Source organism: Haliotis rubra, unplaced genomic scaffold, assembly GCF_003918875.1.
Source record: "Haliotis rubra isolate DU_JTF1 unplaced genomic scaffold, ASM391887v1 Scf526, whole genome shotgun sequence".
Classification (NCBI taxonomy): domain Eukaryota; kingdom Metazoa; phylum Mollusca; class Gastropoda; order Lepetellida; family Haliotidae; genus Haliotis; species Haliotis rubra.
In genome coordinates this window covers 722,659-749,523 of record NW_025767220.1, presented here as the reverse complement: position 1 = coordinate 749,523, position 26,865 = coordinate 722,659, and the positions used below count along the sequence as shown (strand labels likewise).

At 42.0% G+C, this 26,865-nt stretch overlaps 1 protein-coding gene across 2 annotated transcripts; it reads right to left on the bottom strand.

Annotated features, from left to right (window-relative positions):
- Positions 1–687: 687 nt before the first annotated feature.
- Positions 688–23,760, bottom strand: LOC124252831 (heme oxygenase 1-like). 2 transcript variants are annotated; one of them, XM_046686505.1, is made up of 2 exons: positions 23,514–23,760; positions 688–3,277 (listed from the first exon to the last, which is right to left on the bottom strand). In XM_046686505.1, the coding sequence occupies exon 2, from the start codon at positions 3,267–3,269 to the stop codon at positions 2,466–2,468; it is 804 nt and encodes a 267-aa protein (XP_046542461.1). In that variant the 5' UTR covers positions 3,270–3,277; positions 23,514–23,760; the 3' UTR covers positions 688–2,465. The 2 variants fall into 2 exon arrangements, with proteins under 2 accessions (XP_046542461.1, XP_046542462.1); XM_046686506.1 differs by lacking the exon at positions 23,514–23,760 and adding an exon at positions 12,112–12,248 and having other exon boundaries at positions 688–3,282.
- Between the last annotated feature and the right edge of the window lie 3,105 nt (positions 23,761–26,865).

Sequence of the window (26,865 nt, the reverse complement as noted above, 5' to 3'; positions counted from 1 at the left end):
TATAAGAAAGTTGAGGCGTCATGGGTGACCAGCGGGGTCATGCATCCTCATTAGGATGGGGGACGGGCCGGCGAGAAAGGTGTCCAACAGCATTTCGATGAAGTGTGCGAGTCTACTAAACTCAAGGTGGTGATTAATCTGAGTCAAGACAAATGAATACTATTACAGTCATGAGATAACTTGTTTGAAATACCCATAATGCCCTTGCACGATCTCATGAACAGTTACTGTCGATAGTCATCATGACTCCATGCTTTACATATGTTAACATCAGTATAACTGTGCATAAAACTGTGTTGTTTACAGTAACATTGCGCTTTTGCAGAGATTCACATGTGATGTAAATGAACAATTTATATGATTTAGATAAATATGATAATATGCGCTCATGAAGTTGTCAATGCCTCCCTTCACGTCTTCAGTATTACAATTTGCGTTTTTATTACAATTTACGTCGTAACACCGCTTTTATACATGTAGTGTTAACCAATGACGCAGTTTAACAGTAATACCACACACACACACTGCCCCCGAGCAGACCAGTTGTAACCTGTTCTTCTTAAAACACCTTTCAGCATACAAGCGCGATGTCTCATGGCATTGGTCGTGGATCTGACCACCGACGATGCTCTCTCCACAAAGGCAGGGAGCCCTCGGAATCAAACAATACTTGGATAAAGAATAATATCAATATATGGTAATGTTTTTATTAATCTGGTACTTCCAATTACATAGGAGTTCTAAAAATCATAGAAATGTTACAATGTAAAATCACACTTTCTTTGGTGCAACAATCAAAGTTATGAACATGCAAATTATTCATCAGTCCATTTAGATTAACATTAATTCTTAACTTCTTGTCTTTCCCCGTAAATTCAAGGTGTCCCCGTCCATACACGTCATTTGGATGAGCAGGATGAACCAATCAAAACGTGCGTAGGAACATATGTAATCCGGTCTTAGAATACCTCCGCACTTTTTTATTCTAGGGTATCATCAAATGTTGACGCATACAGTCGAAGTTGGTTGGAGAAAGTACTAACGTGATTGTGACAAAGTAAAGGTATGCACTAATCAGAACGACAGGAATGTGGGCTATTGATTGGCTGTGGATACTTAAGACTTAACCAAGTCAGCAAGAAAGCCGACTGCGGGCGAGGTCCCGGAAAGATACGAATGGTCCCGGAAAGACACGAGTGGTCCCGAACCCGACAAACCCAATATTGAGTGAGTGCAGGAAGAGGAATACCGCACAGCCACAGCAGGGGGGTGCAAACCCTGAGTCAGGAACATTATTGAGCATGGTTGCTGTATAAATATTAAACTTTAAATAGAATGGCAGTGATAAAACATGCTACATCCATATATATAAGGTTAACATGAACATGCCCCCATGTCCACGCCATTGACACCTGATAGCGTAATTACCGGTGATATCGGTGATAATACGGTAATTAGGGTAGGTTATAACATTGTTCAGTAATTTCCAGATTCCACTGCTTGGCGGCAGCAAAGAAAACCCAACACCACGAGCGGTTTAAAACTTGAGTATGGATATTTAAAACCATTCGTTTTCATACCCGTAAAAGAGTTGCTGGTCAATTTTTAAACAAACATGTTATTTACAGGCGTTAAGTAAAAATCTGCCGAAATGTTGGACAATAAATAGCCAGGCCTATTATTAAAGCCCAAGTTAAAAACTTTGAACAGCTGTATAATGTGAATATGTTACATACACACAAAACACTCATGGCGTCCAAGAGGAAGACTCAGATAATAAACACGATACGTTACATAAGGTATATATCCCAAAGCTGATCACATTCTTTACGTGAAGACTCAGATAATAACACGATACGTGACATAAGGTATATATCACAAAGCTGATCACATTCTTTACGTGAACTCTGCACAGAATTCTAGTTTTTTACACAAAACATTGATGGTCAGTCACTTGTTTTGTTCTGTATATTGGTCTCACACTGCGGGCTGTTACATGTATCGGTATTACACGTCTCATAGCGAGGTACATATATGTACTGTCCAGAATAGATAGCTTAGTCAAATGGGAAATAACATCAAGAGCTTTAACTATAGACACCAGGAAGCACGCATAACCATGTCAAGGGTGACCTGATATTCGTTCAATTACACTCGTAATCATAATTGAGCGAATGAAGCATAGCACTAAGAATCAATATTTACTACCACAACAAACCTATTCTGTGAACAGCCCGCGACACGCCAAACACCTACATCATTTCATTATGTAATGTTCTATGGTTATTTGATTCCATGTTAAGGGGGAGATTGTGAGTGCTATCCATAACGAACGGCACACTTTGCCAGTGAAATAATATGAAGTGTATGGAAGCCAAACCACTTACTGTCGGTACATCGACGACAGTGCAGTCTGGCTTTCACACGCCACTGCATATTGGAAACCATAGAGTCCGCCCAGCCATTCACACAACGGCGGAAAGGGTGTTGGACAGATTGTACATCACAGCAAATGATAGCATAACCGTAGACGCTTGCCAGATTTTCTCGAACAGCACGATGTTCTGGGGAGGGTTTCTAAGCCTGTTAATCCTCTCTGCTATTGGTTCCAGCTCCTCAAACACGTCAATGTTGAGCTGGAAGGCAAGGCGTGCCTCTTGGAGCAGGTCGTTGTAGAGTTCCGGCTCCACCTCCAGATTGTTGATTCTTCCCATCAAGTAATTCTTTAACCTGATGGCGTTCTGGACTTTGTCAAACTGGTAGAAGTATAACCCCTCTCCAGAAGCCGGCATGGACATGCAGCGAGACATCTTGAACTTCAGAACCTGACCACCCGAGAGGTCCCCGAGGTAACGCACGAAAGAGTGAGCAAGGAGCAGACAGGGATTCCTCCGTCCAATATCGTGTATATGGTCAGCATATTTCAAAGCCGCCTTTGTCGGAGTGACCGATTTCCTCCAGTTTGTACCATAGAAATACAGCAAATCCTTCTCCAGATTCTTAACTCTGTTCAGCTCATCCGGGCAGTACATGGGGCCGTATATAGGGTCTTCCTTCAGCTGTTCCGTCTCTTCCTCCAGGGCGGAGTAGATGACGTGCAGGTCGGCGAGGAGGAGGCGGTACTGTGGCCTGGTGATCCGGCTCTCTATCATCCTGAGGATGTATGAGCACTTCTCGGCTTTGTCATGGAGGTCCATCGTCCCCTTCAGCATCGCCATCGCCAACATATCCTTCTTCTGGGTGGTTTCAACCTCGTCCTCTCCCGCCATGCTGGTTTCTGAAAGGGACAAATCTCTCGTTAGACCAGTATCAAGAATAGGTCCTGGTTTCAACTTTTAGCACTATATGCAATGTAAAGGTTAGGATGGAAGGTCTATTATCTATGTAAAGAGTCACGGCGAACTCGGACGAGAAGACACTGTTGCACCCATGGCTACTATTCAGACATACGAGGAGCGTAGGGGTAGCCAAGTGGTTAAAGCGTTGGCTCGTCACAAGCGGTGTAGAACCAACTCAGTGAGTGTGTGGGTATGGTTTTACGCTGTTTTAAGCAACATTCCGGCAATATCACTGCGGATGACATCATAAATGGGCTCCACACATTGCACGTATGTAGGGAAGCGCACCCGTGTCTTCGGCGTGATGAGCGGACGCTTTAACCACTAACCACCCCATCGCTCCTCAGACATACGAGGGAGTCGAGGTGCGGCGCTCACATCAACGTGAGATAAATTACACCTTGTTATGTAATATTTGTGTACGAATCTGCTCACTAGCCTGGAGTAATTCGGTCTTACGGTGCTTGCCTCCTTTGTAAATACCTGCTTAACCATCGTAAAAACGAAAACAAACAATGAAATTTAACATAGCATACTCTCGCACCTGTATACAGTGATATCTTGGTGACACAGAAACATATTCAGCTATAGCACAGAACCTACCCTGGTGAATAAGAGAACGGGCATAAACTGGCTCGTTAATATATCTTATGTGGGCCAAATTTGCATTAATGTTGGGCATAGCAGCAAGGTGAGACAAGAATGGTTGTCGAGGGATTTCTATGCTTGTTTGCATTTGATCAAACAGAGGAAACGGCCACGACTTCATAATTATTTAAAATATAGTCTCTATTTAATCAGAATGTGATGATTCGTTCAAAGAGTAAGGAATAAGCAGTTAAATCTGACTCTTTTCAAAAATTTCTTATGCACGTGGAAAGGGTTTTGTCGCTTCCATTTATTATCGGTCTTGGGACAGACAAGTTCAATAAATATATGTACTACAATAAATGTGTATTTCTTATATCTGGGCTCACACAATCAGGACAAGAGTGAGTGAGTTTAGTTTTATGCCGCTTTTAGCAATATTGCCCACGGCGGGGGACAGTAGAAGTGGGCATCACATATTGCACCCCATCCTCGATAATCTCCAGGGTATACGTTACGATAACTATCCACTATACCCCGGATGCATCTACGGACCGGCCCGATGATTTTATTACCTCCCTTTGCTGGCTCCGCATTCTCACAGTAGCCAATCAGATAAGCCGCCGTTACAACCGAGCTTCCCAGTGTCAACAAAAATAGCGGTCGCAGCCGCCAAAGTTTGTTCGCAGTGCGACTCAGATTTTGGGGGCAAACATACAGACAAATTGACAGACAAATTTAAGGTCTGAACCTTAAAATATATATGCAAGAACTCCTTCTTTCAGAGTATCTGCAACAATATATTATTGCGTTGACAAGTATAATATGTTAGATCATTTAAAAAGCGAAAGTGAGTTGTGATTGGTACGCTCAACTTCCAAGCGTAGACACCTGATTGGGTAAAAAGCCAACCAAGGGAGGTAATAAAATCATCGGGCCAAGCCGTAGATGCATCCAGGGTTTAGTGGAGAGTTATCGTAACGTATACCCTGGAGATTATCGAGGATGATTGCACTCAGGTGGGGAATCAAACTCGCGTCTTAGGCGTGACGGGCGAACGCTTTAACCACTAGGCTACAGCACTGCCCCGATAGGGGCAACAACTATCCTTGCATTGCAAGCGATTTGATCTCTACATAGGACTATTGTAATGACATTTGAGAAATGTGGGTGTATCCATTACGCCGTTATCGATTGATGCTGAAGAAGACACCGTCAGTCGGGTCTGGGTGCCGTTTGTATCTCTACGACTGTCGTAAGCCTATGTTAACGGATGGGATCGCTAAGATCGCTTTGTACAAAGGCACCCAGGAACGTTTACTACTACTAATCAAAAGTACACAATTTTGACAAAATCCAGCCTTAACCGTCCCACTATTTGGCGAAAACTATGCTTAAAGATGAATGATCAGGGTCGGCTATTTGAATGAGTGAGTGAGTTGGGTTTAAGGCCGCTTTGAACCACAGTTGAGCTTAGTTGCAGCTACCACGTCCGTCTCTTGTTTAATTTCAGTGATTCCATGACACCTGAAGGGGCACCGGATCGTCCCTTAAGACCTGTCCGAAATTGGTACACTTCTTCCTTCACGTATCTCCAAATAAACTAAGGGGAAATGTGACCGTGCGTGCTTCATAAAGAGTTAACAATAATATAGTATATTCTGAAACTTAAAGCTTAGATGCAACCAAGAAAATAAACATCACTTAAACATATCTTAATTATCATTTATTCATGACATATAATATACATTGCTGATTATGAAAAACATATATACAAAATTATAAGCGTACAATCGCAAATCAAAAGTGCAATATTTTGTACTTGGGTTTACTACCCTCGAAGCGAAGCCCCCGGGATATCGGACCCAGTCAGAGCAAGTGGGCGTGTACTTAAGTGTAACGAGTCTTTCATTGGCTGGTTCATTTGCCGATACTCTCAGGGCTCTTTGTGTGTGTGTATAGAGATGTTGGTTTTTGTAAATACGTGCTCATGGGGATCCCGGTTCAAACCGCGCGAACCAATTCACTGCGCATGAGATAAAAGCCAAAAATATGTACAGAAATAAAAGCCAAAATAAAGGCATTGATGCTCTATTCTCAAACCCAATGTAGAAACTTACAGCAGTCAGTGTGCCAGCTGATAAGAGCATAAACATGACCTCAAGGTCGAGGTCGGACATGATTGAAAAGAGTCGCATTGCCAGTCTGACTGAGTTAACCTCAAGCAGATGCGTGTCCGCTTAACAAATGACATAGATTGTACATAAATGCATATACAAATATGAGAGGTTTACTTTTGTCGAAAAGGTAATAAGTTAGTTTGCAACTCACGTAAGGACTGTTTGTTGACAGATAACTAAATAACCCCCGGATGTCAAATCCGCAGTGAATATATGCTAAAAATAGAAACACACGTGGTGATGTTTACAAACACACAAGAGTCGTAGTCTTTCTCAGATTCACAGATAATAACAAGTTAGTGACACTTTCACGCTTGAACATCCTAATTAAAGATGCGCACACTTGATTACTGCCTTATGACCTGCCCAGCTCTGTGTAAAATAGAAATTTAGTCAAAAAGAATATATGTATCCAGTACTATTTTTAAGTGTTATGTCCTGTTTCAGTTGTCATACCATCGCCAGTATTCCAATCACGGGGTCTCTTCGATTCCGATTGTCCTCCAAGGGTCAGCGGGGCTCTTCCTGATCTGTAGAAAGATGTCTATTCCTTTCTCCTGGATCCTGGTTTGCACTTTGTGTGTTTTCCTCAACTCGAACGCACGGTTTGCAAGGCGACCCCTTTGTTTTTTAAGAATAACTGGGAGATCCGTACGAATAGTAATCTTTCTCTCTTTAAGGGTAGTCCATCCTTTGATCGAAGCACTAAACACTTTCTGCCTATCTTCAGCCCTCACAAATTTAACAACAATAGGTTTGGGAATCGTTGCTCGAAAATTGGTTGGGTCCGTTGTCTTGCGTGGAAGCCTGTGTATATTGACGAACTGTATGTCGTCCGACCCCTCCACACCCAGTTCCCGAAATACCTCCCTGCAGGCGGACCCCGGGTCCTTATCGTCTGGCACCCCATAGATAAGTAGGTTATATTTGCGTGAGTATAGTTCCTGAGTTAGGAGACGCTTTTCAAATTCAGCTTTCATTTCATTCATCTCCTTCTTCATTCTGTCTATCTCCGCAGTGTTGCTCTCGATCTGTTCGGCGTTGTATTGAACTGACGCTAGGATATTGGAGGTTTTATTCTGTAGTTTTGAAGTCATGTACGTCAGGTGAGGCAACATGTTTCGTTGTGGGAGCCAAGTTGCCAAACACGGTCACCCATCCTTGGAATCTCCGCGACCAGCATTGCGTAACTTCAAACGATTTGCGATCTGTTCTCTTTGCACAGGTTGAGGGGATTACCAGGTTGTGGTTGGGGGAATTACAAGCTTGCTATTGAGGGGATTACCAGGTTGTGGTTGGGGGAATTACAAGCTTGCTGGTGTTGGTAACATAGACCCATCATGCATCCTGAAACTAGATCACTCTATGCTTATGTGGATTGTGTGTATTGATAGAGAGGACCGCCGTGACCCCTTGTCACTGTCACTTGTCACTGTATTGTAGTATCCTGAATGAGAGGCTTTCAAACTTTGTGGAGACCAACTGTATACTAGAGGATAATCAGAACGGTTTTCGACGTGGCAGATCAACAACGGAACACATTTCATCTATTACTTCTATTATTGAAACGCGCAAATCCTTGCCAAAATCGACATTCACTGCATTTATAGACTTCCGTAAGGCTTACAACTGCATTGATCGACGAATTATGTGAAGCAAGCTACTAGATACTAATACTAAAGGAAAGATGTTTAACGCTATCACCTCTCTGAACAAGAATGTCCAGTGCTGTGTCCGTCTAAATGGAAGACATACCCCATGGTTCAACGTCGGTTGTGGACTAAATAAAAAAGATGTATGTTGTCTCCCCTGATGTTTAATCTCTATATTAATGATCTCATAACTGCTGTGAATAGTCTGTCCATTGGTGTCTCCATCAACGACAACACTGTTGGTATTTTAGCCTACGCAGATGATGTCGTGCTTCTTGCCGAAAATGAAAATGATTTACAACTTTTACTGGACTGCCTTAATTTATGGTGTCAAGAAAATTCAATGTGTGTGAATATTAATAAGTCTAAGGTTATTCACTTCAGGACTGCCAGTGTAAATAGAACTACGTGTGAATTCAATTGTGGAGACAAGCAGGTTGAAGTGACTGAATATTATAATTATTTAGGACTTTTGCTAACTGAACATTTAGACTACACGAGAATGGCGAAAGCGACAGCAAGTGCTGCAAGTAGAGCTCTCGGATTGCTAATCACCAAATATAAACAACTTGGAGGCATGCAGTTTCAAACCTATACCAAACTATATGACACCATGGTGTGGTCGGTCATTGAATATGGCGCTAACATATGGGGAACGCTCAAGATGCCATGTATAGAAACAATACAGAACCGAGCTATGAGGTTCTTTCTTGGATTGAGAAAGTTTTCCCCCAACAACTCTGTGTGTGGAGATATGGCCTGGATCCCGCCCCCAGTGAGGCAGTGGACCAGTGTTTCAAGACTTTATATGCGCCATAGAAACATGAATCAAGACCGAATTACCTACAAGATATTTAAGTGGTGTTACCAGTGGTCTACGAGAAGAAAAACAAATTGGGCTTTCAGAATACATAAAAAACTCAGCGAACTACAAATGGGTCACATTATCAACATTGAACATCGTTATGGAAAACAATATGTTGTGAACAGTATTACCACCAAGATGTTTGAGACTTTCAAGGTTGACTGGGAAAGAAACGTCTCAAGATCGGATAGCAGTAATGGAAAGAGCGGAAATAAGTTGAGAACGTACAGAACTTTTAATAAGAACACATTCACTGTAGAGCCTTATGTCACAGCAGAGCTACCCAGAAGCCACAGATGTCATTAGCCAAGTTTAGAAGCGGAGCTGCGCCCATAAATATAGAGACCGGACGCTACACCAACACCCCGTACAGTGAGAGATTATGTCCTCTATGCAACAATGAAGTTGAAGATGAGAAACATGTTTTGTTAAGATGTACAGTGTATGAAGAGGAAAGACGTAATCTACTGTCATGTTGTTCTGTGATAAATGAGGATTTTAATAACTTAGATGATATTCAGAAAGTTTTGCCAAAACGTGTAATAATGTTCTTCGTAAGCGTCATAAGATTTTATTTCATTGATTTCTTTTAAAACTTTTAGGTAATTGTTTTATCAAAGGATATTTTATAGAGTCACTGCAGTTCTTAACATTTGAATGTTGTTTTTATAGATGTTATAATTTTAAAGTCTCTCGTAACTCAACATGGCTCGTTACTTTTACGCTTATATTGTCTTAGGTTATGTATAGTTTGTATCATGTATATATTATGTATGTACGTTTTTATCGAAATGACTGTAACGAGGTGAGACTATAACAAACAATCTGTCTGTCTGTCTGTCTGTCTGCTATTGAGGGGGTTACCAGATTGTGGTTGGGGGAATCACAAGCTTGCTATTGAGGGGGTTACCAGGTTGTGGTTGGGGAATTACAAGCTTGCTATTGAGGGGATTACCAGGTTGTGGTTGGGGAACCAGGTTGTGGTTGGGAATCACAAGCTTGCTATTGACGGGGGTTACCAGGTTGTGGTTGGTTGCTATTGAGGGGTTACCAGGTTGTGGTTGGGAATTACAAGCTTGCTATTGAGGGGATTACCAGGTTGTGGTTGGGGAATCAAGCTTGCTATTGAGAGGGTTACCAGGTTGTGGTTGGGGAATTACAAGCTTGCTATTGAGGGATTACCAGGTTGTGGTTGGGGAATTACAAGCTTGCTATTGAGGGGATTACCAGGTTGTGGTTGGGGAATTACAAGCTTGCTATTGGGGTTACCAGGTTGAGGGGAATCATTACCAGGTTGTGGTTGGGGAATTACAAGCTTGCTATTGACAGGATTACCAGGTTGTGGTTGGGGGAATTACAAGCTTGCTATTGAGGGGATTACCAGGTTGTGGTTGGGGGAATTACAAGCTTGCTATTGAGGGGATTACCAGGTTGTGGTTGGGGAATTACAAGCTTGCTATTGAGGGGATTACCAGGTTGTGGTTGGAGGAATTACAAGCTTGCTATTGAGGGGATTACCAGGTTGTGGTTGGGGCTATTGACAGGGGATTACCAGGTTGTGGTTGGGAGCTATTGAGGGATTACCAGGTTGTGGTTGGGGAATTACAAGCTTGCTACTGAGGGATTACCAGGTTGTGGTTGGGGGATTACAAGCTTGCTACTGAGGGGATTACCAGGTTGTGGTTGGGGGGATTACCAAGTTGTGGTTGAGGGAATTACAAGCTTGCTACTGAGGGGATTACCAGACTGTGTTTGAGGGGGTTACCATGATTTCCAGTTTGTGGTTGAGGGAATTACCAGGCTGTGACTGAGGGGATTGCCAGGCTGTAGTCAAGGGGTTACCAGCTTGTAGTTGAGGGGACTACCAGGCTGAGGGGATACTAATCCACATGACTGTGTGTGTGTGTGTGTGTGTGTGTGTGTGGGTGGGGTGGGGGGGAGAGTAAAGTTTTACGCCGCTTTTAGCAACATTCCAGCAATATCACGGCGGGGGACACCAGAAGTGGGCTTCACACATCGTACCCACGTGGGGTTTCCAACCAGGGTTATCGGCGTAATCCACATGCTGATACTTCTCCAGTTGAAGTAAGCTGAACACACACGGGGCTGGACAGATAACTGGACAGTCCGAACGTGACATGTTCAAGTCAACAGTTTCCAGGTTTAGAATACCACGTGGTAACATTACTCATGCTGGACAAACAAGATTTTGGACGGCGGTCAAGGTGGTTCGGAGTCATGAACTGTATACGTATACATGTACACTCAGAGCCAATTATCTGGTTCTTGCATAATTCAGTATGTCACAATATAGAACCCTTGCACCTACAGGTAAGATATCCGAGACACCTCTTGACCTGTCCAGTCACCTCTTGATGAAGCTATCTGGGCCCCCTGGACGCCCATGCCGGTGTCCTCCCATTTGTGAGAACTCCCAGTTGTGAGACACATTAATTAATGGTTCAGTGCACATAGGTGGTGTTTCCACATCCCTACAATGAAAGTGGGATCAGCCCAGTTGTTGAAGAGTACCCACAGGAGGCATAGTTCATTGATGAGATGATTACTAAGTAGAAATAGTTCATTAAATATTATATTTATTCAGAAGAATATGTAATTATGATAACACATTTTTATTGACTATTATGAAGTTTGAAAGTCATTTTGGTTTAAACATATTTTATTATCATTATCAAAGTGTTCAATTTTTAAGGACATTTACTGGAGTATGTTAATCAATTTATCTTATAAAGTTTCATTAAGTAACCTCCACAAGATTCAGTTACATAGCAAATCAGTAAGTAACTAGGGTTAATCCATTCTATCAGGCAGGGGAGTATGGTGTGTTTTCTTTGTTAATTACCTACTCCACTGTCTCATAACTGGGAGTCTCACAATTGGGAGTTCTCACAAATGGGAGTAGACCCCCATGCCCATAGTCGCTTTGCGGGGCGTACCGTCACCTTATCACCCGGCTGACAGTCCCGGGAGAAAAAAATATTTATGTGACCTATTTCTGATGTTTATTGATACGTCTTTTTACATGAGAAGCATTAAAAATTACATGTGGTTTAAACAATATTTATTCTTGTACTTAAGTCATGTACAGTGGGATTGACAAACAGGGTTTTCCCTATATTAATGTCTCTCCCCAAACAAATACACATTACAACAGGATATTTACATAAACAATTGTTATACATTACATGTCTACTAACAAATTAATTTTTTTAATCGAATTCTGATTCAAAGCCACAATCAGCGGATCCAGCCGTGACTACCTTTGGTGGTGATGCCCGACATTCACTTCTGAATCAGCATGTCAAAAGGGAATCAATGTCAAATAAGAAACTCACGTGCTAAACATAAAGAGGTTATTTGATTCTATAAAAAATATGTCGGAGGAAGGTGCAGAGGAATCATCATGTAACGGCTGCCGAGAAAGCCCCCCACCCCCACCCCACCCCCAAAGAATGAGATCGTAGTGTAATCAACTCAGACTGTCGCTTACTCTCAACTTGAAAATGAATCCCTGTGAGTGGAGAGATTCAGTACTTTAGGAAAATCTAGCCCCGCTTCATTTGGAGCTTTCGCACTGCATTAAGGGACTGGGAGAGAAACCATAAGGCCTGACCGGTTGTTTTGCGGGAACAGCAGTTTCCACGTTGTATAACTCGTTATACCACGACGGGTCTAAAAGTAGGTTACTTATATAAGAGGAACAACTGGACCGCAGCGGGTTCTATCTATGAGTTAATTCATCATAAGTGGTGGGTGGAACAACCTTCCTCTTGTGAGTGTTTGTCAACTGTTTTATGGGAGTATCGTAAACTACTCATAAAAATTAATGCATCCAGCGAATATAATTTCAGGAATAGCTAACATGAAGACTTCCTTTCAGTGGTCCGAGGGTTGGTGTTTTCGGTTACGTTATGGCTGCTTGCGTTGCCGCATCAGGTAGAGCCATGTCGCTCAGTGCACGGGCACAGGTCAGGTTTTGTTCCAACAACGTCGTAAAGTAGTTGGATGGATGGATGAGTGTGTGCTGCGGCTTGACAATGACATCAATCTGACGCACACTCAAATATGTCCCTTCACACAGTAGTGAATGGGTACCAGGTGGGATGAGATGCTGACGTGTCTGACTTTTAGCTCCTCACCCAAGCGAGGTGAGAATGATCTCGATTGCACACTGAACCACTGACCGGGGTAATGATAATGTAGTATCATCAGCAATGACCGGTTGGATGGAGAGGCGGTGGGGTAGCCTAGTGGTTAATGCGTTCGCGCGTCACGCCGTAGCCCCGGGTTCGATTCATCACATGGGTACAATTTTGAAGCCCATTTCTGGTGTCCAACCCCCGCCCCACCCCCATGTTGCTGGAATATTGCTAAAAGTGGCGTAAATTAAATTCACTCATTCACTCACTGGTTGGATGGAATTCGACACAACATGGATGTATGGTATACGGTAATACGAATCAGTGACACTAAAAGTTAAAAAATATGAAACAGACTTGTATATACAGTAGCGATCAGCTCCGCAGGGACAACAACAGGTGGCGCTTTAACCAACTGCCGTAAAATTGGAAATGATTTCAGTCTGGTCCAGCGACATTCCACAAGAATCCACTGATGAGTCACTTAGAATCTTTTGTATGCTGTGAAAATACTAACATTATATAAGCGAAAATTTGCTGACACAATACATGTTAGTCTAGGGCAGTGGCAATGCACATCACCGATGCATGACATAGAAACATTTATATTGAAACACCTATACGATACTCCTTGCGATACGATGATAGTGAGTGAGTATGGTTTTATACAGCTTTCAACAATATTCAAGCAATATCACGGCGGGTGACACCAGAAATGGGCTTCACACATTGTACCCATGTGAGGACTCGAACCCGGATCTTCGGTGTGACGAGCGAACGCTTTAACCACTAGGCTACCCCACCGCCCCGAAACGATGATACGATGCATAGTATTGCGACTGATTAAAATGTGTTTGTTTAATTTCTTGACGATGCAATTAAGCATATTCGAGGTTTACAAGAAATAACCCAGAAGCGTGCATCCAGTGCTCACATACGTAGAGAATAACTGGCGCACAAAATGTCACTAGGAACGCACAATAATACTGTACCCAATTCTTGCCAAGGAATGCGAAAAGCAATTATTGAAGCAATTGTCAAATCTTGCAGTACAGTACAATATTTCAGGTGGTCAGTCTCAGCCTGGTTCCCGGTGTTTGCTGCGCTGGCGCTACACTGACGCAGGCAGTGACTGCACAATGGCGGCCACATGTATTCATTATACATATGACATACCTTTTAAAATCAATGCTACTTTTGATTGACTACGTATAAAGACACGTGACATCATATATGGTAGAGTGTCTGATCATACGATATATTATACCTTGCGGCGTCAGTACTTCGCGAAATCGTTCCAGGATCAGGGAGTAATCTTAGCATTTAGAGTCATCTCTGCATTTGGAGAGGGTAGACTGACTGACTGAGTTTAGTTTTACGCCGCTTTTAGCAATATTCCAGCAACATCACGGCGGGGGACACCTGAAATGGGCATCACACATTGTACCCATGTGGGGATTCGAACCCGGGTCTTCGCCGTGACGAGCCAACGCTTTAACCACTAGGCTACCCCACCGCCCCGGAGAGGGTAGACAGTAATCGTGCCATTAAGAAAGTAATGTTGGCATTTTGAGAGTAGTCTCTGCATTTATAGAGGTAGACAGTAATATTCGCATGTATTCAGCAATCTTAGCAGTTAGAGAGTAAGCTCTACACATATGGAGCGTAGACAGAAATATTGCAAATAGGGTGGGTACACAGATATCTTAGCATTTAGAGAGTAATTTCAGCACTTGAAGAGGGTACACAGATATCTTAGCATTTAGAGAGTAATTTCAGCACTTAAAGAGGGTAGACAGTAATCTTAGCATTTCGACAGTAGAGTGTTATCTTACTTACAATTAGTTGTGAGATAAATATGACAGAGGTCATAGAATTACCCTCGTGAGATGTTGAGAAACCATCTGTCACCTTGTTACATAACGGCCAGACAATCAGCCAACCAGCCAGACAATCAGCCTTGCTTGTGTCATACATATAACACGATGTCAGCACAACTCACATATCCCCGATCCCAAACAAAAACACTCGGATTCTTTATCCTTTAATAATGAATAAAACTGATATCCAAATAACGTGTACGAAGTTGCCTATTCCATCGTTCAACCAAGTTAACAGACACCGTGCTATGTCTGTGTGCTCACTGACGCTGTCTGAACACAAGCATGCAGTGAGCCATATCTCGTCCACGTCTGTCGTAAGCTTGTATTTGAACAAATATACCAAGTTATATAATCATGAATAAATAGAATGCATATAAAAGGAGACATGAATAACAACCAGCTACGAGCCAGGTGTCTTATGTACCTGTAAACTTGGTTCTCTTGGGGAGAAATTAATAAATGTTCACGGAGATATTTGTTTGCTATCTCCATCAGAGATAATTGTGGCAAATTGCCTACAGTGCAGAGCGGTATGTCTTAAGGGGTACGTCTGTAAATGTTTCCCAGGCAGTGAATGTCATAAGGTCACTACCCCTTACTTCTAGTTCACGTCAGTCCGTTTGATCACTAAAATATAGGCTGAAACGATACACAAAAGTATAGGCTGAAACGATACACTAAAATATAGGCTGAAACGATACACTAAAATATAGGCTGAAACGATACACTAAAATATAGGCTGAAACAATACAATATGGTTCAATATACGTCTTAAGGTTGTGGACATTTCGACAGAGGACAATTGAGAAATTGGACAATTCCACACAGGACATTGTACTACTGTAGTCCGAGAACACCGGGTGTCAGTGATTGTCTACTGTCTTTCTGTTGTCTACTGTCTTTCTGTTTTATTTCACGTTTATTTCAATTTATATGCTACACGCTGTGTCCATTGATTGATTTGATTTAAACATATTTTATTCACAAATGTGAAAGGGATTGGGGACAAGTAATCCAGCTTAAAATACCCGCTCCCTAATATTTACATACATACATTTTCAATTATATACATAATAGGAAAGAATAGAGAGAAGAGATAGGAATGTTAAGTAGAGGAAGGGATACAACTCATGTGATCACACAAAACGTTTTGATTGATGAATAAAAGTTTGCACACCTTTAAAAACGTATTCATTCTGTTGAATGGTCATATCAGGACTTCCAAATAACATCAATGACAATGTGATTGGAGAGTCTCGATTTACAATACTTTTGAAGTGATGTACATTTTCACATGTATTGCCACAGTAACAAGAAGCAGAATCTTTCATGTTGAAACGATACAGATCATAATTTAGCTGACTAGTCATACATCTCAACTCTGTGTGTATAATATCTAATTTTCTAATTCCAAACGAGTAATATGATGGAGCTACAGGTTGCTCGCACTTGAAGTACGACTTGAAACTTTGTAATGAAGGTCGATTTCTTTCGGTATCAGAAATATTAGTCCACATTCTTACAGTTGTTGGAAAAAAGGAATCATATGAAAGTCTTAACCTTGCAGAAGGTAGAATAATATTGTTAGCATTCCTAAGGTTATAATTAGATCTTGATCCAACACTATCTGGAGTAATATCTTTTAAGTATACAGGGGCTAAATCATTTTGAATTTTGTAGAATAGACAAAGTTTTCTTCTTTTTCTTCGTTCATCCAGCCTTTCCCAGCCTGTCTCATAATATAGAATTTGACGTGAAGTATATCTAGGTAGACCCGTAACTATTCTGGCAGCTTCTAACTGAAGTTTCTCTAAGTTTTCTTTCTGTTGTACAGTACAGCCATCCCATAATTCACAAGCATATTCAAAGTGTGGTCTGTTAAATATCTTATAAATAGTATTGATTGTATTTCTGTTAAGTAAGTATTTCAATTTCCGCATTGATGATATCATTTTGGAGCACGACTTGATAATTTGATTAGTATGACAAGACCATTTGCCTTTTGCTTCAAATGTTATTCCGAGATGTTTATGATTGTTTACCAAATGGATTTGCTTTCCGTCAAAAAATATTTCAATTCTTCAGTTTCATCAATCATGGAAAACAACATGGCTCCTGTTTTTTCAGGATTATATGAGACCAGCCAGTTTTTGCTCCAGCTATATAATATGTCTAAATTGGTATTAAGAGAAGTTTCGATTTCTTTAGTATTTTTCGATGATTTTCCAAGCGAGGTATCATCAGCAAAAAGTCTTGTTACACAATCTAATTTATCAGCAATATCGTTAACATAGACCACGAACAAAAAGGGTCCCAATACTGATCCCTGGGGGACGCCAGCTGTTAAGTACCTGGGCTTGGATATAGCTCCGTTTACAAAGACGTGTTGACTGCGATCACTTATGTAACTCGATATCCATTGCAAAAGCTGGCCTCTAATACCATACATCTTTAATTTACGTACAAGCCCTTTGTGCCACACACGATCAAAAGCTTTGGATACATCGCAAAATATGATACAATATTTTTCTTTGTTGTCGAGAGATGTACAAATATGATGGTAAAGTTCAATTAATTGATGGACAGTTGAATGACCTGCTTGAAAGTCTGATTGGTACTTATATAAAAGTTTGTTAACAAGGAAATAGGTATACAAGTGTTTGTATACCACTCTTTCAAACAGTTTTCCTATGCAACTTATAAGAGAAATAGGTCTATAATTGGAAACAATAGAGTGATCACCTTTCTTAAACAGTGGCATGACATATGCACTTTTCCACATATTTGGATACACACTATATTGCAATGATAAGTTGAACAGTAACCACAGGGGCTTGGATATGGAATAAACGGTATTCTTTAATAATTTATGACTTATTCTATCCGGCCCTGAAGCTTCGTTTAGCTGTAAACATTTTATAACATCAGATACTGCCTTCTCAGAAATTACTATTTTATCTAACTGCATATTGGTCCTTGAGGGAAAATGTGGTAAGGGTACATCTTTCTCATTCAAATGAGAAATTGATTCGAAATATGTATTAAGTTTTTCAGCTTTTTCCAAATCAGAAAATAGCGTTGGAAATTCATCATCAACATTCTGCTTGAGAGGAGGAATATGCGAAGTAGAGCCCGAGTTTTTAACAATATAACGTAATAATTTCCAATATGAAGATTTATTTTCAGACTATAATTCCAAAAGTAGGCCATTAATATTAGAGTAAAAGTTTTCTTTCGCATAGCATTTCATGTTGTTTACTCTATTTCTCTGATGTTTATAAGCTTTTTTATCGCTCTCTTTTTTTGTTTTCATGGCCTTTCTCCGTAATCGGTCTCTTTTACGGGATTCCCTTCTCAAATTAGTGTCATACCATGGTTTGTCATTTTGACGAATAGTTACTATTTTTGAAGGAATACATGATTTCACATGTTGAGTAAATTTGGTATAAAATAGTGAACAAGCATCATTAACATTTGAACATCCATTATATAAATCCTTCCATTCTGTATTTTCTATAAGATAATTGAGCATTTCATAATCACCCTTATTGTAACACCAGATTTCTCGCTTATAAGATATGTTGTTACATAACTGTGTACTTATGTTTACATATGTTCCCCTGTGATCACTTATATTGCTATCAAACTCAACAACACCACTGTCAACAACACCAATGTCTTCACTGACAATTACCGGATCAAGCAAAGTACTGGTTGTTTTGGTAACTCTAGTAGGTTCAGATATAACATTTCTTAAATTTTTCATAACCAAGAGTTCATTTACATTAAGTTTTCTAGCGGATAAGAGATTTTCATTTATATCACCAACAATAACAACCTTAGACGACATATCAAGAGCACTTTCAACGCTATTATCTAAGCGAGCCCAAAAGTCCAAAGAATTATACTCTGGTCGGTATACAGTACATAATAACAGCGAATTTTGAGGTAAATATATCTTAATCCAAATTGTTTCATCGTAGACATTTTCAAGTTCTGGAATTCTCTTAAAAGTCAGGCTTTTATTAACATAAACTAGTAAACCACCCCCAAACATTAATGGGTACAACAAGGGCTGGTCGGCTCGGAGTCAGTATACTGTGTCTGAGTGGGGTATTCATGCTTCACTGCGGCATGGTATCTCAGTGGGCTAGCACTATAAAACCAGCTTCAGTCTGGGTTAGTACAAGCAGCCGCACATACACATACACACGCATGCACGTCGTCATATGAGCGAAATATTCTCAAGCACGACGTTAAACCCAATTTCACCTCACGTCACCTGTATAAATTATGTGAGCGAAATATTCTCAAGCACGACTTTAAACCCAATTTCACCTCACCTAACCGTACCTGTATATATTATGTGTTTATTTACCGCGTGACACGTTGACAAAATATTTACTTACTGAATTCGCTGTGATATTGCATAATATAAATACATCCCTCGTCAGTGTCTAATATCTTCTCGTCACGATATGGTTGAAATATTACCAATGTAGGTTATAGTATTGACATATTTATTGCAAATAACTGCAAATTACTTTTTAATTTTCATTAGTAACGAGAAGATTAATCAATTACAATAAAAAACACAATGCGTGAATAGATAGAATAGTGGAAACTGCTTCCCCAACCTTGATGAAGGGTGAATTTCTTATATCTAGGGGCGGTTCATTCTCTTCCCACAGAGGTTACTCCTGTCATATCTTCCTACATAACCTCTGTTCTAATACGACCCTTTCTTGGTGTCAGCGTTCAAGGCTCGTGATTGGAGACAAGCCGATTTAGTTGTGCAATCAGCGACGTTGTTTCAAAAGTGATCATTCGCAAGGCCTCGGTAATTTCCGTATGCTTCGGGAAAACTAGAACCTCTTCCCGAGCGCGATGCGCAAACGTTTCTTCTAGACAGAACTCAGTCATGTAATGGCGTATCAATGGCGTCTCCATCGCCCTCGTTGACAACGGACAAGCTAGCCATTAAACGTCTTGTGTGTAACATCAACACAATTCCCCGGCAGATGGGGGATATTTGTGGCCCCGCATTTGCTTGTGTTGGTCAAATTGAATCTAAGTCGATGTAACACGTGTTCTGATTGGATAGAAAGAAGGGAGATAATTCGTGTTGCGATCTTTTGCCGCTAGGGGATTTTACGAGGACCGGGAAATATGGCCGTATTAGAACAGAGGTTATGTAGGAAGATATGACAGGAGTAACCTCTGTGAGAAGAGAATGGGGGCGGTTTGGCTATTCGGTTTATACCACCCAATAAAACTTTCTACTCAAGCTTCAATACATTCAACAATTATACCAAAAATGGCCATCTCTATTTCATGGTATCAGTGTCTCATTTGACACAAGGTACGAAATACAACGTAAACAATCACACTGAATGCGGGTAGCACTTGGGTGTGAGACAGCCTCGCCACCACAATCGGCTATTTAACGAACACTTCCGGTGGTGTCATCTTCACACATTGGTGTGGCCAAGTAACGATAACTTCTTTTGAATCTCCCGGTATATCCAGCTGCTCCGTCCCTCTCTTTTACGAGACAATTACAACTGCTCTGGGTACTCAGCGTGGGACAATAACTCTGCATGATGAGGAAACATATTGCTGAAGGCATTACATCGATTGCGAAATCTTACACAGGCTTACAAGAGAGTAACACGAACAATGACCGCTACATAAAGAGAGTAGATTAGGTATACAACTACACGATCGATCGATGCGCCAGAAGGTGGTCTGTATGTGTGCCCTCGGCGGTGAATATGTCATTTGACATGCGGCACGTTGATCGTTACTATCAGCAAACTCAGTGTTGTGAGTGAGTGAGTTTAGTTTTACGCCGCTTTTAGCAATATTCCAGCAATATCACGGCAGGAGACACAAAAAATGGACTTCACATACTGCACCCATGTTTGGAATCGAACCCGGGCGCCCGTGTCACGATGTGTCGAACCACTTGGTTACACCATTGACCCCAGTAAGTACGTAATCAAAGAACTTTACTTCAGGCCACCCCCGGGAGTACAGGACTGGTTGTCTGTTTCCAAACATGGTGTGTAGAAATGCCGGGCAAATCACGATACATGGTGTGCTGAGTTCATAGATCGTTCTACTGCCTACACATGGTTATGTGACGAGATGTGATTACACGTCTTTGGTACAAGGATTGTTATGGGATATGTAAATTATATACTCAATTTGTTCCCTTCGACTTTTTTTCAAGCTACAAGATGACGTGGTCTGTAAAGATACGGGCCAATCTCTACAGGGATAAAACAAAACCTGGACTTGCTGACAACCCGATCAAGTCCCCTATTTTCTGTGCGTTAACCGATTCATGGGGTGGAGGTTCCGGGGACCACATGAAACCAGTGTCCCAGGATCGCATATAGCTTGATTAAAATTTAATTTAATTAAATTAATCTGTTTCATAAGATATCTAATCACAAAAGCCGCATCCAGAGGTTCGAAGACGAGTAAGGATACGTGGACAAGCGACAACGAAATAGAAAATAAATATCATGTCTTACTCGAGTGTGCGAAATATTCCCCCATTTAACCTGGTAAGCAACCTTTCTACATATTTAAAATACCCTTCTAATTCAGCCGCAAGTTACCATGCCTACCTCAAGCACGTGTTTAGTATAACGACATAATCCGGAGCCTGTCCCACAGGGACACATTAGCGTAAGGGCCGTCATAATCCCGCTGTTTAAAGCTCATCAACAACAGTCGTACTGTAACATTGAGTTGTAGGCGTTGAGCTCGGAGATGATTAGACTGGCTTTACATTCAGACATTCTGTCCAAGTTGTCATTAGGGACCGTACATAATCTATGGCTAGGGGGTGGGGGTGGGGTCATGATTATTTAAATGGAGAAGTCCCCCCCCTCCCCCCCATAATAGCTAATAAGCTCATACTTCAAAGTTCTAATAATTTACACGCGTAGTCAACATCCAAAAACCTGAAACAGCTGCTGCTAGGTAATGTCTAAGGTAACATGTAAATCTGTGTGAAATTAGATACTACCATCTTGATAACTTGTATTAATTATATCAAGTAGGTTGTACATGTATATTGTATTTCGTAAAGCCGTTGGTGACGTTTAAGTCTAAATTTAAGTCTTATAAGAAGTAAACCAGGTTAGACGCCATTATAACTGTCACATGAGAGTGGTGTGAGTTGGACAATGTAATATTCACAACATGAATTCTGTAATCTGGGAGTATCACGCCGGTTGAGCTTCGCAGCCTGATACACGAGCCACCATGCTGTATGGTAGTATACGATACAGCTGGCTCACCAAGCGGACTGGCGTTATGCGTGTCTCTATATACAGCTGTATATTATATGTGTGCTGTGTGTTAATTCGTAACCACGCAGAGTCAGGTCGACATGGAAATAATGTTGATTCAGGGGAATTTTGAATTTGTGGTGCACAGTTCACTGTCACCCGTTTTCACGAGAGTTTCAATGGTCATTTAATAAACTTTCAAGACAAAAGGGGTGCGCACCCCTGCGCATCCCCTAAATCCACCTATGTTTTTCATTATTCAAGAATATATTAGATTTTTGGAAATGTTGACGAATAGGATGGCATGGGAGCTAGACCTGACTTTATTTGCAATACAAATAAGCAAAGGTAAACACAGACGAGACAGCGTAGGTGTTTTTAGAATATTTCCTTAATATCGCAGTTGTTATTTTGTAGTTTAAACAGCGAGTAGTCATGCTTCACTGTTCTCTCCAAAAGCTGGCAAAATGAACTTATGACTTCCCTCTAACCATGAGTCTGAAACACAGAACTCAAACCCTGACTGATGTGTTGCGCTCGGGGAACTACGGGATATAATATATAAATAATTCCTTTTCAATATTTGAAAAAATGTGGGTTTACCTTATTTAGAATATCACTAAGTCAGCATATCAGTTTTATACAATCACCGAACCCCCTCAAATGTTGAATGGTACATAAAACATATTTCAAACAGATTTGTAACACATTCTAAACGGTATATAAATCATCCATCAAGATGGCGATGTGGCTGAAATACTGATGATTTGACTAGAATCTTAACGTCATATATCAAGTTGGAGAGAAAGAAATGTCAAAGAAATGATACAAGCGAACAATGCCTTTGTCGAGTCGTAAACTTTGCTGACATCAGCGTTGGGTAGGTGATGACTAAACCTTTGAATGCCTCATATAGAGAGAGCTTCCATGTTGTAACTGTGATCCATGTTGTACTCGGATTCCACAACACTACATTCTTGGCCTCCGTCCGGTTGACCCTCAGGAAGAATGTGCACATTTCCCAAAGCAAACAAATAAATCGATGAAAGAGACAAATTCATCTTCCGCCGTCGAAACTCTGAAGAAACCGGTGTTTATCTTTCAGTACTTGATAAAACCCCGCGATGAAGCTGGTATGAGTTGTAAAACAGGAAGACAACGACACATCTTGATAACTGCAGTCAACACTGACTCGCTTAAGTTACGATTACTCTGTGTATCAAACTGTTGTGAAAGCAGTCTTTACATCAATGTTTTTCGAGGTATGGCAGAGAAATACACTCATATCGCTACAAATGATCCGAATACAGTACTCTCGGTGAAGATATGTTCGACACACCACATGGAGGGATGTCGGTTCATTGTTTGGGAAATACCACAACATGCTAGAGCGGAACACGGAACACGGAAAACGGAAAACCCACCGGCGAATATTTCACGATTAAGCCGACTGTGTAAGTGAGCTCCAAATCCTTGCCAATGAGCATCACACATTCAACAACTAATGTACTATAGATATCTGACTTTTATAATTCCCTACCTTGATGTTGGCTGGTTGTCCAGGAGAGCTAAATTTCCTACCGCTGTCCTTCTCTAGCTCGCCGGCAGCGAATGAATTCCGACCTGCCTTGTGAGCCTTTTTGTCGGCGAAGCGTGGCCAATCTCTTGACCGTGAAGTCACGTGACAGGAACTTAGCATTAAATCTAGATTACGTGTGGTGTGTGAAAAGAACAACCAAGTCGTTTTAAAACAAAGTGTATGGACAATGGCGTCACTCAACCGGCGACTTGACTGCACTTGCGCAGAGATGTCGTTCGTTAGCACTCTCGTTATAACGCGGGATCGATTCTTTGTACAACCAGATGAACGGAGCTCTCGGCTTACCATGCTAGACAGTCTGTCAGAAACCTGCCTCAAACGACCCTGTTATTTGTGTAACTGAGGGTACCTGCAGCTTCAGTCGTCACTGTTGGCAACTGCGTTATAATGAAGTGTTCATTGACAGGCGCATTTGTTTGTATCTGACGTCACAATCTGTATTGTTTTAATACAGGTAATGGAAATCAGAGCACATTGTTTAATAAGAAATATAAGTTTCAGTACGACGAAGGCTTAGGTTCCTTGAACTTCTGGGACAATGTACACTATTCATGCCTAAACAATATATCCCACTGCAGGCGTACTTCTGTCCTGTTTCACAAGCTTGCACTGTTTGCATCGACAAGTAGCATTAGCCTACGTTTAAAAAGTATGAATGTTAAAATAGGAGATACTTTAGAATAACCATAGAAACAACCTGAGAACATAAAGCGGAACAATATGATATTGTCAGTAACCGTGTGCGCGCACGAGCGAGTAAGTGAGTGAGACAGCACTGTTTCAGCTATACCAGGACAACCTTCAAACTACACCTTCTCCATATTCAAATGTACCCTAATATATATATATTGTTTAGGACGGGTTGGGTAAGTGAAGACTGAAAAGCACATAATTCAATAAACATATGATCCCCAAATATTGAAGATTCCTGACAGTTTCTTCTCAGTATACGTTTTGAACAGAGCTCAGTTTGGGTGTCACTTCATGCCCCACGTGCAATATGCTGCAGGTGTAGTGACTGACCTCACTTCATGCCCCACGTGCAATATGCTGCAGGTGTAGTCACTGACCTCACTTCATGCCCCACGTGCAGTATGCCGCAAGTGTAGTGACTGACCTCACTTCATGCCCCACGTGCAATATGCTGCAGGTGTAGTGACTGACCTCACTTCATGCCCCACGTGCAATATGCTGCAGGTGTAGTCACTGACCTCACTTCATGCCCCACGTGCAATATGCTGCAGGTGTAGTCACTGACCTCACTTCATGCCCCACGTGCAATATGCTGCAGGTGTAGTAACTGACCTCACTTCATGCCCCACGTGCAATATGCTGCAGGTGTAGTGACTGACCTCACTTCATGCCCCACGTGCAATATGCTGCAGGTATAGTGACTGACCTCACTTCATGCCCCACGTGCAATATGCTGCAGGTGTAGTGACTGACCTCACTTCATGCCCCACGTGCAATATGCTGCAGGTGTAGTGACTGACCTCACTTCATGCCCCACGTGCAATATGCTGCAGGTGTAGTGACTGACCTCACTTCATGCCCCACGTGCAATATGCTGCAGGTGTCGTGACTGACCTCACTTCATGCCCCACGTGCAATATGCTGCAGGTGTAGTGACTGACCTCACTTCATGCCCCACGTGCAATATGCTGCAGGTGTAGTGACTGACCTCACTTCATGCCCCACGTGCAATATGCTGCAGGTATAGTGACTGACCTCACTTCATGCCCCACGTGCAATATGCTGCAGGTGTAGTGACTGACCTCACTTCATGCCCCACGTGCAATATGCTGCAGGTGTAGTGACTGACCTCACTTCATGCCCCACGCAATATGCTGCAGGTGTAGTGACTGACCTCACTTCATGCCCCACGTGCAATATGCTGCAGGTGTAGTGACTGACCTCACTTCATGCCCCGTGCAATATGCTGCAGGTGTAGTGACTGACCTCACTTCATGCCCCACGTGCAATATGCTGCAGGTGTAGTGACTGACCTCACTTCATGCCCCACGTGCAATATGCTGCAGGTGTAGTGACTGACCTCACTTCATGCCCCACGTGCAATATGCTGCAGGTGTAGTGACTGACCTCACTTCATGCCCCACGTGCAATATGCTGCAGGTGTAGTGACTGACCTCACTTCATGCCCCACGCAATATGCTGCAGGTGTAGTGACTGACCTCACTTCATGCCCCACGTGCAATATGCTGCAGGTGTAGTGACTGACCTCACTTCATGCCCCACGTGCAATATGCTGCAGGTGTAGTGACTGACCTCACTTCATGCCCCACGTGCAATATGCTGCAGGTGTAGTGACCTCCTCACTTCATGCCCCACGTGCAATATGCTGCAGGTGTAGTGACTGACCTCACTTCATGCCCCACGTGCAATATGCTGCAGGTGTAGTGACTGACCTCACTTCATGCCCCACGTGCAATATGCTGCAGGTGTAGTGACTGACCTCACTTCATGCCCCACGTGCAATATGCTGCAGGTGTCGTGACTGACCTTACTTCATGCCCCACGTGCAATATGCTGCAGGTGTAGTGACTGACCTTACTTTATGCCCGACGTGCAATATGCTGCAGGTGTAGTGACTGACCTTACTTCATGCCCCACGTGCAATATGCTGCAGGTGTCGTGACTGACCTTACTTCATGCCTTGAGTCTGTGCCAGGCGCACTAGTGATGGATAGCGAGAACACCAGCCAATGACATCGGGTCACAGTGACACGCTTTCAGCCATGTACAGCCTTTGTTCTCCCACGACACGCACCTGTCTTGCCACGGATGCGAGTAGCTCTCACCCAGTATATTATATTACCCACACTATAACATTAACAGTAATTGTAGATTTATACCGCGCCCGCCCTAAACATATGGGTAATCAGATACTAAAGTGATCAACAAATAAACATGATTAGCACTTGTACATTATGACACATTTCTAACAATGAACTCGAAACGTCACCTGTCGTGAAACATGAGCCAGAACGGGGCAATACGACGTGACCGTGATCACATGGGACGCATCACAATATACATTACATCACTTTGTCACATGACATTCAAGTGTGGTCACACGCCGCAGAGCCATCACTCTCCTCTCCTGTAGCCTTGTAGCCTGTAGCCTGTAGCCTGTAGCCTGTAGCCTGTAGCCTGTAGCCTTGTAGCCAAACACAGCCACGGCTGGCGAAACCATATCTCCACTAAAGTACTCACGGAAATAGGAGACTGGTTTTTGGCGTTTATTTCTTTATTGCTTCATTAAAATAGGTAG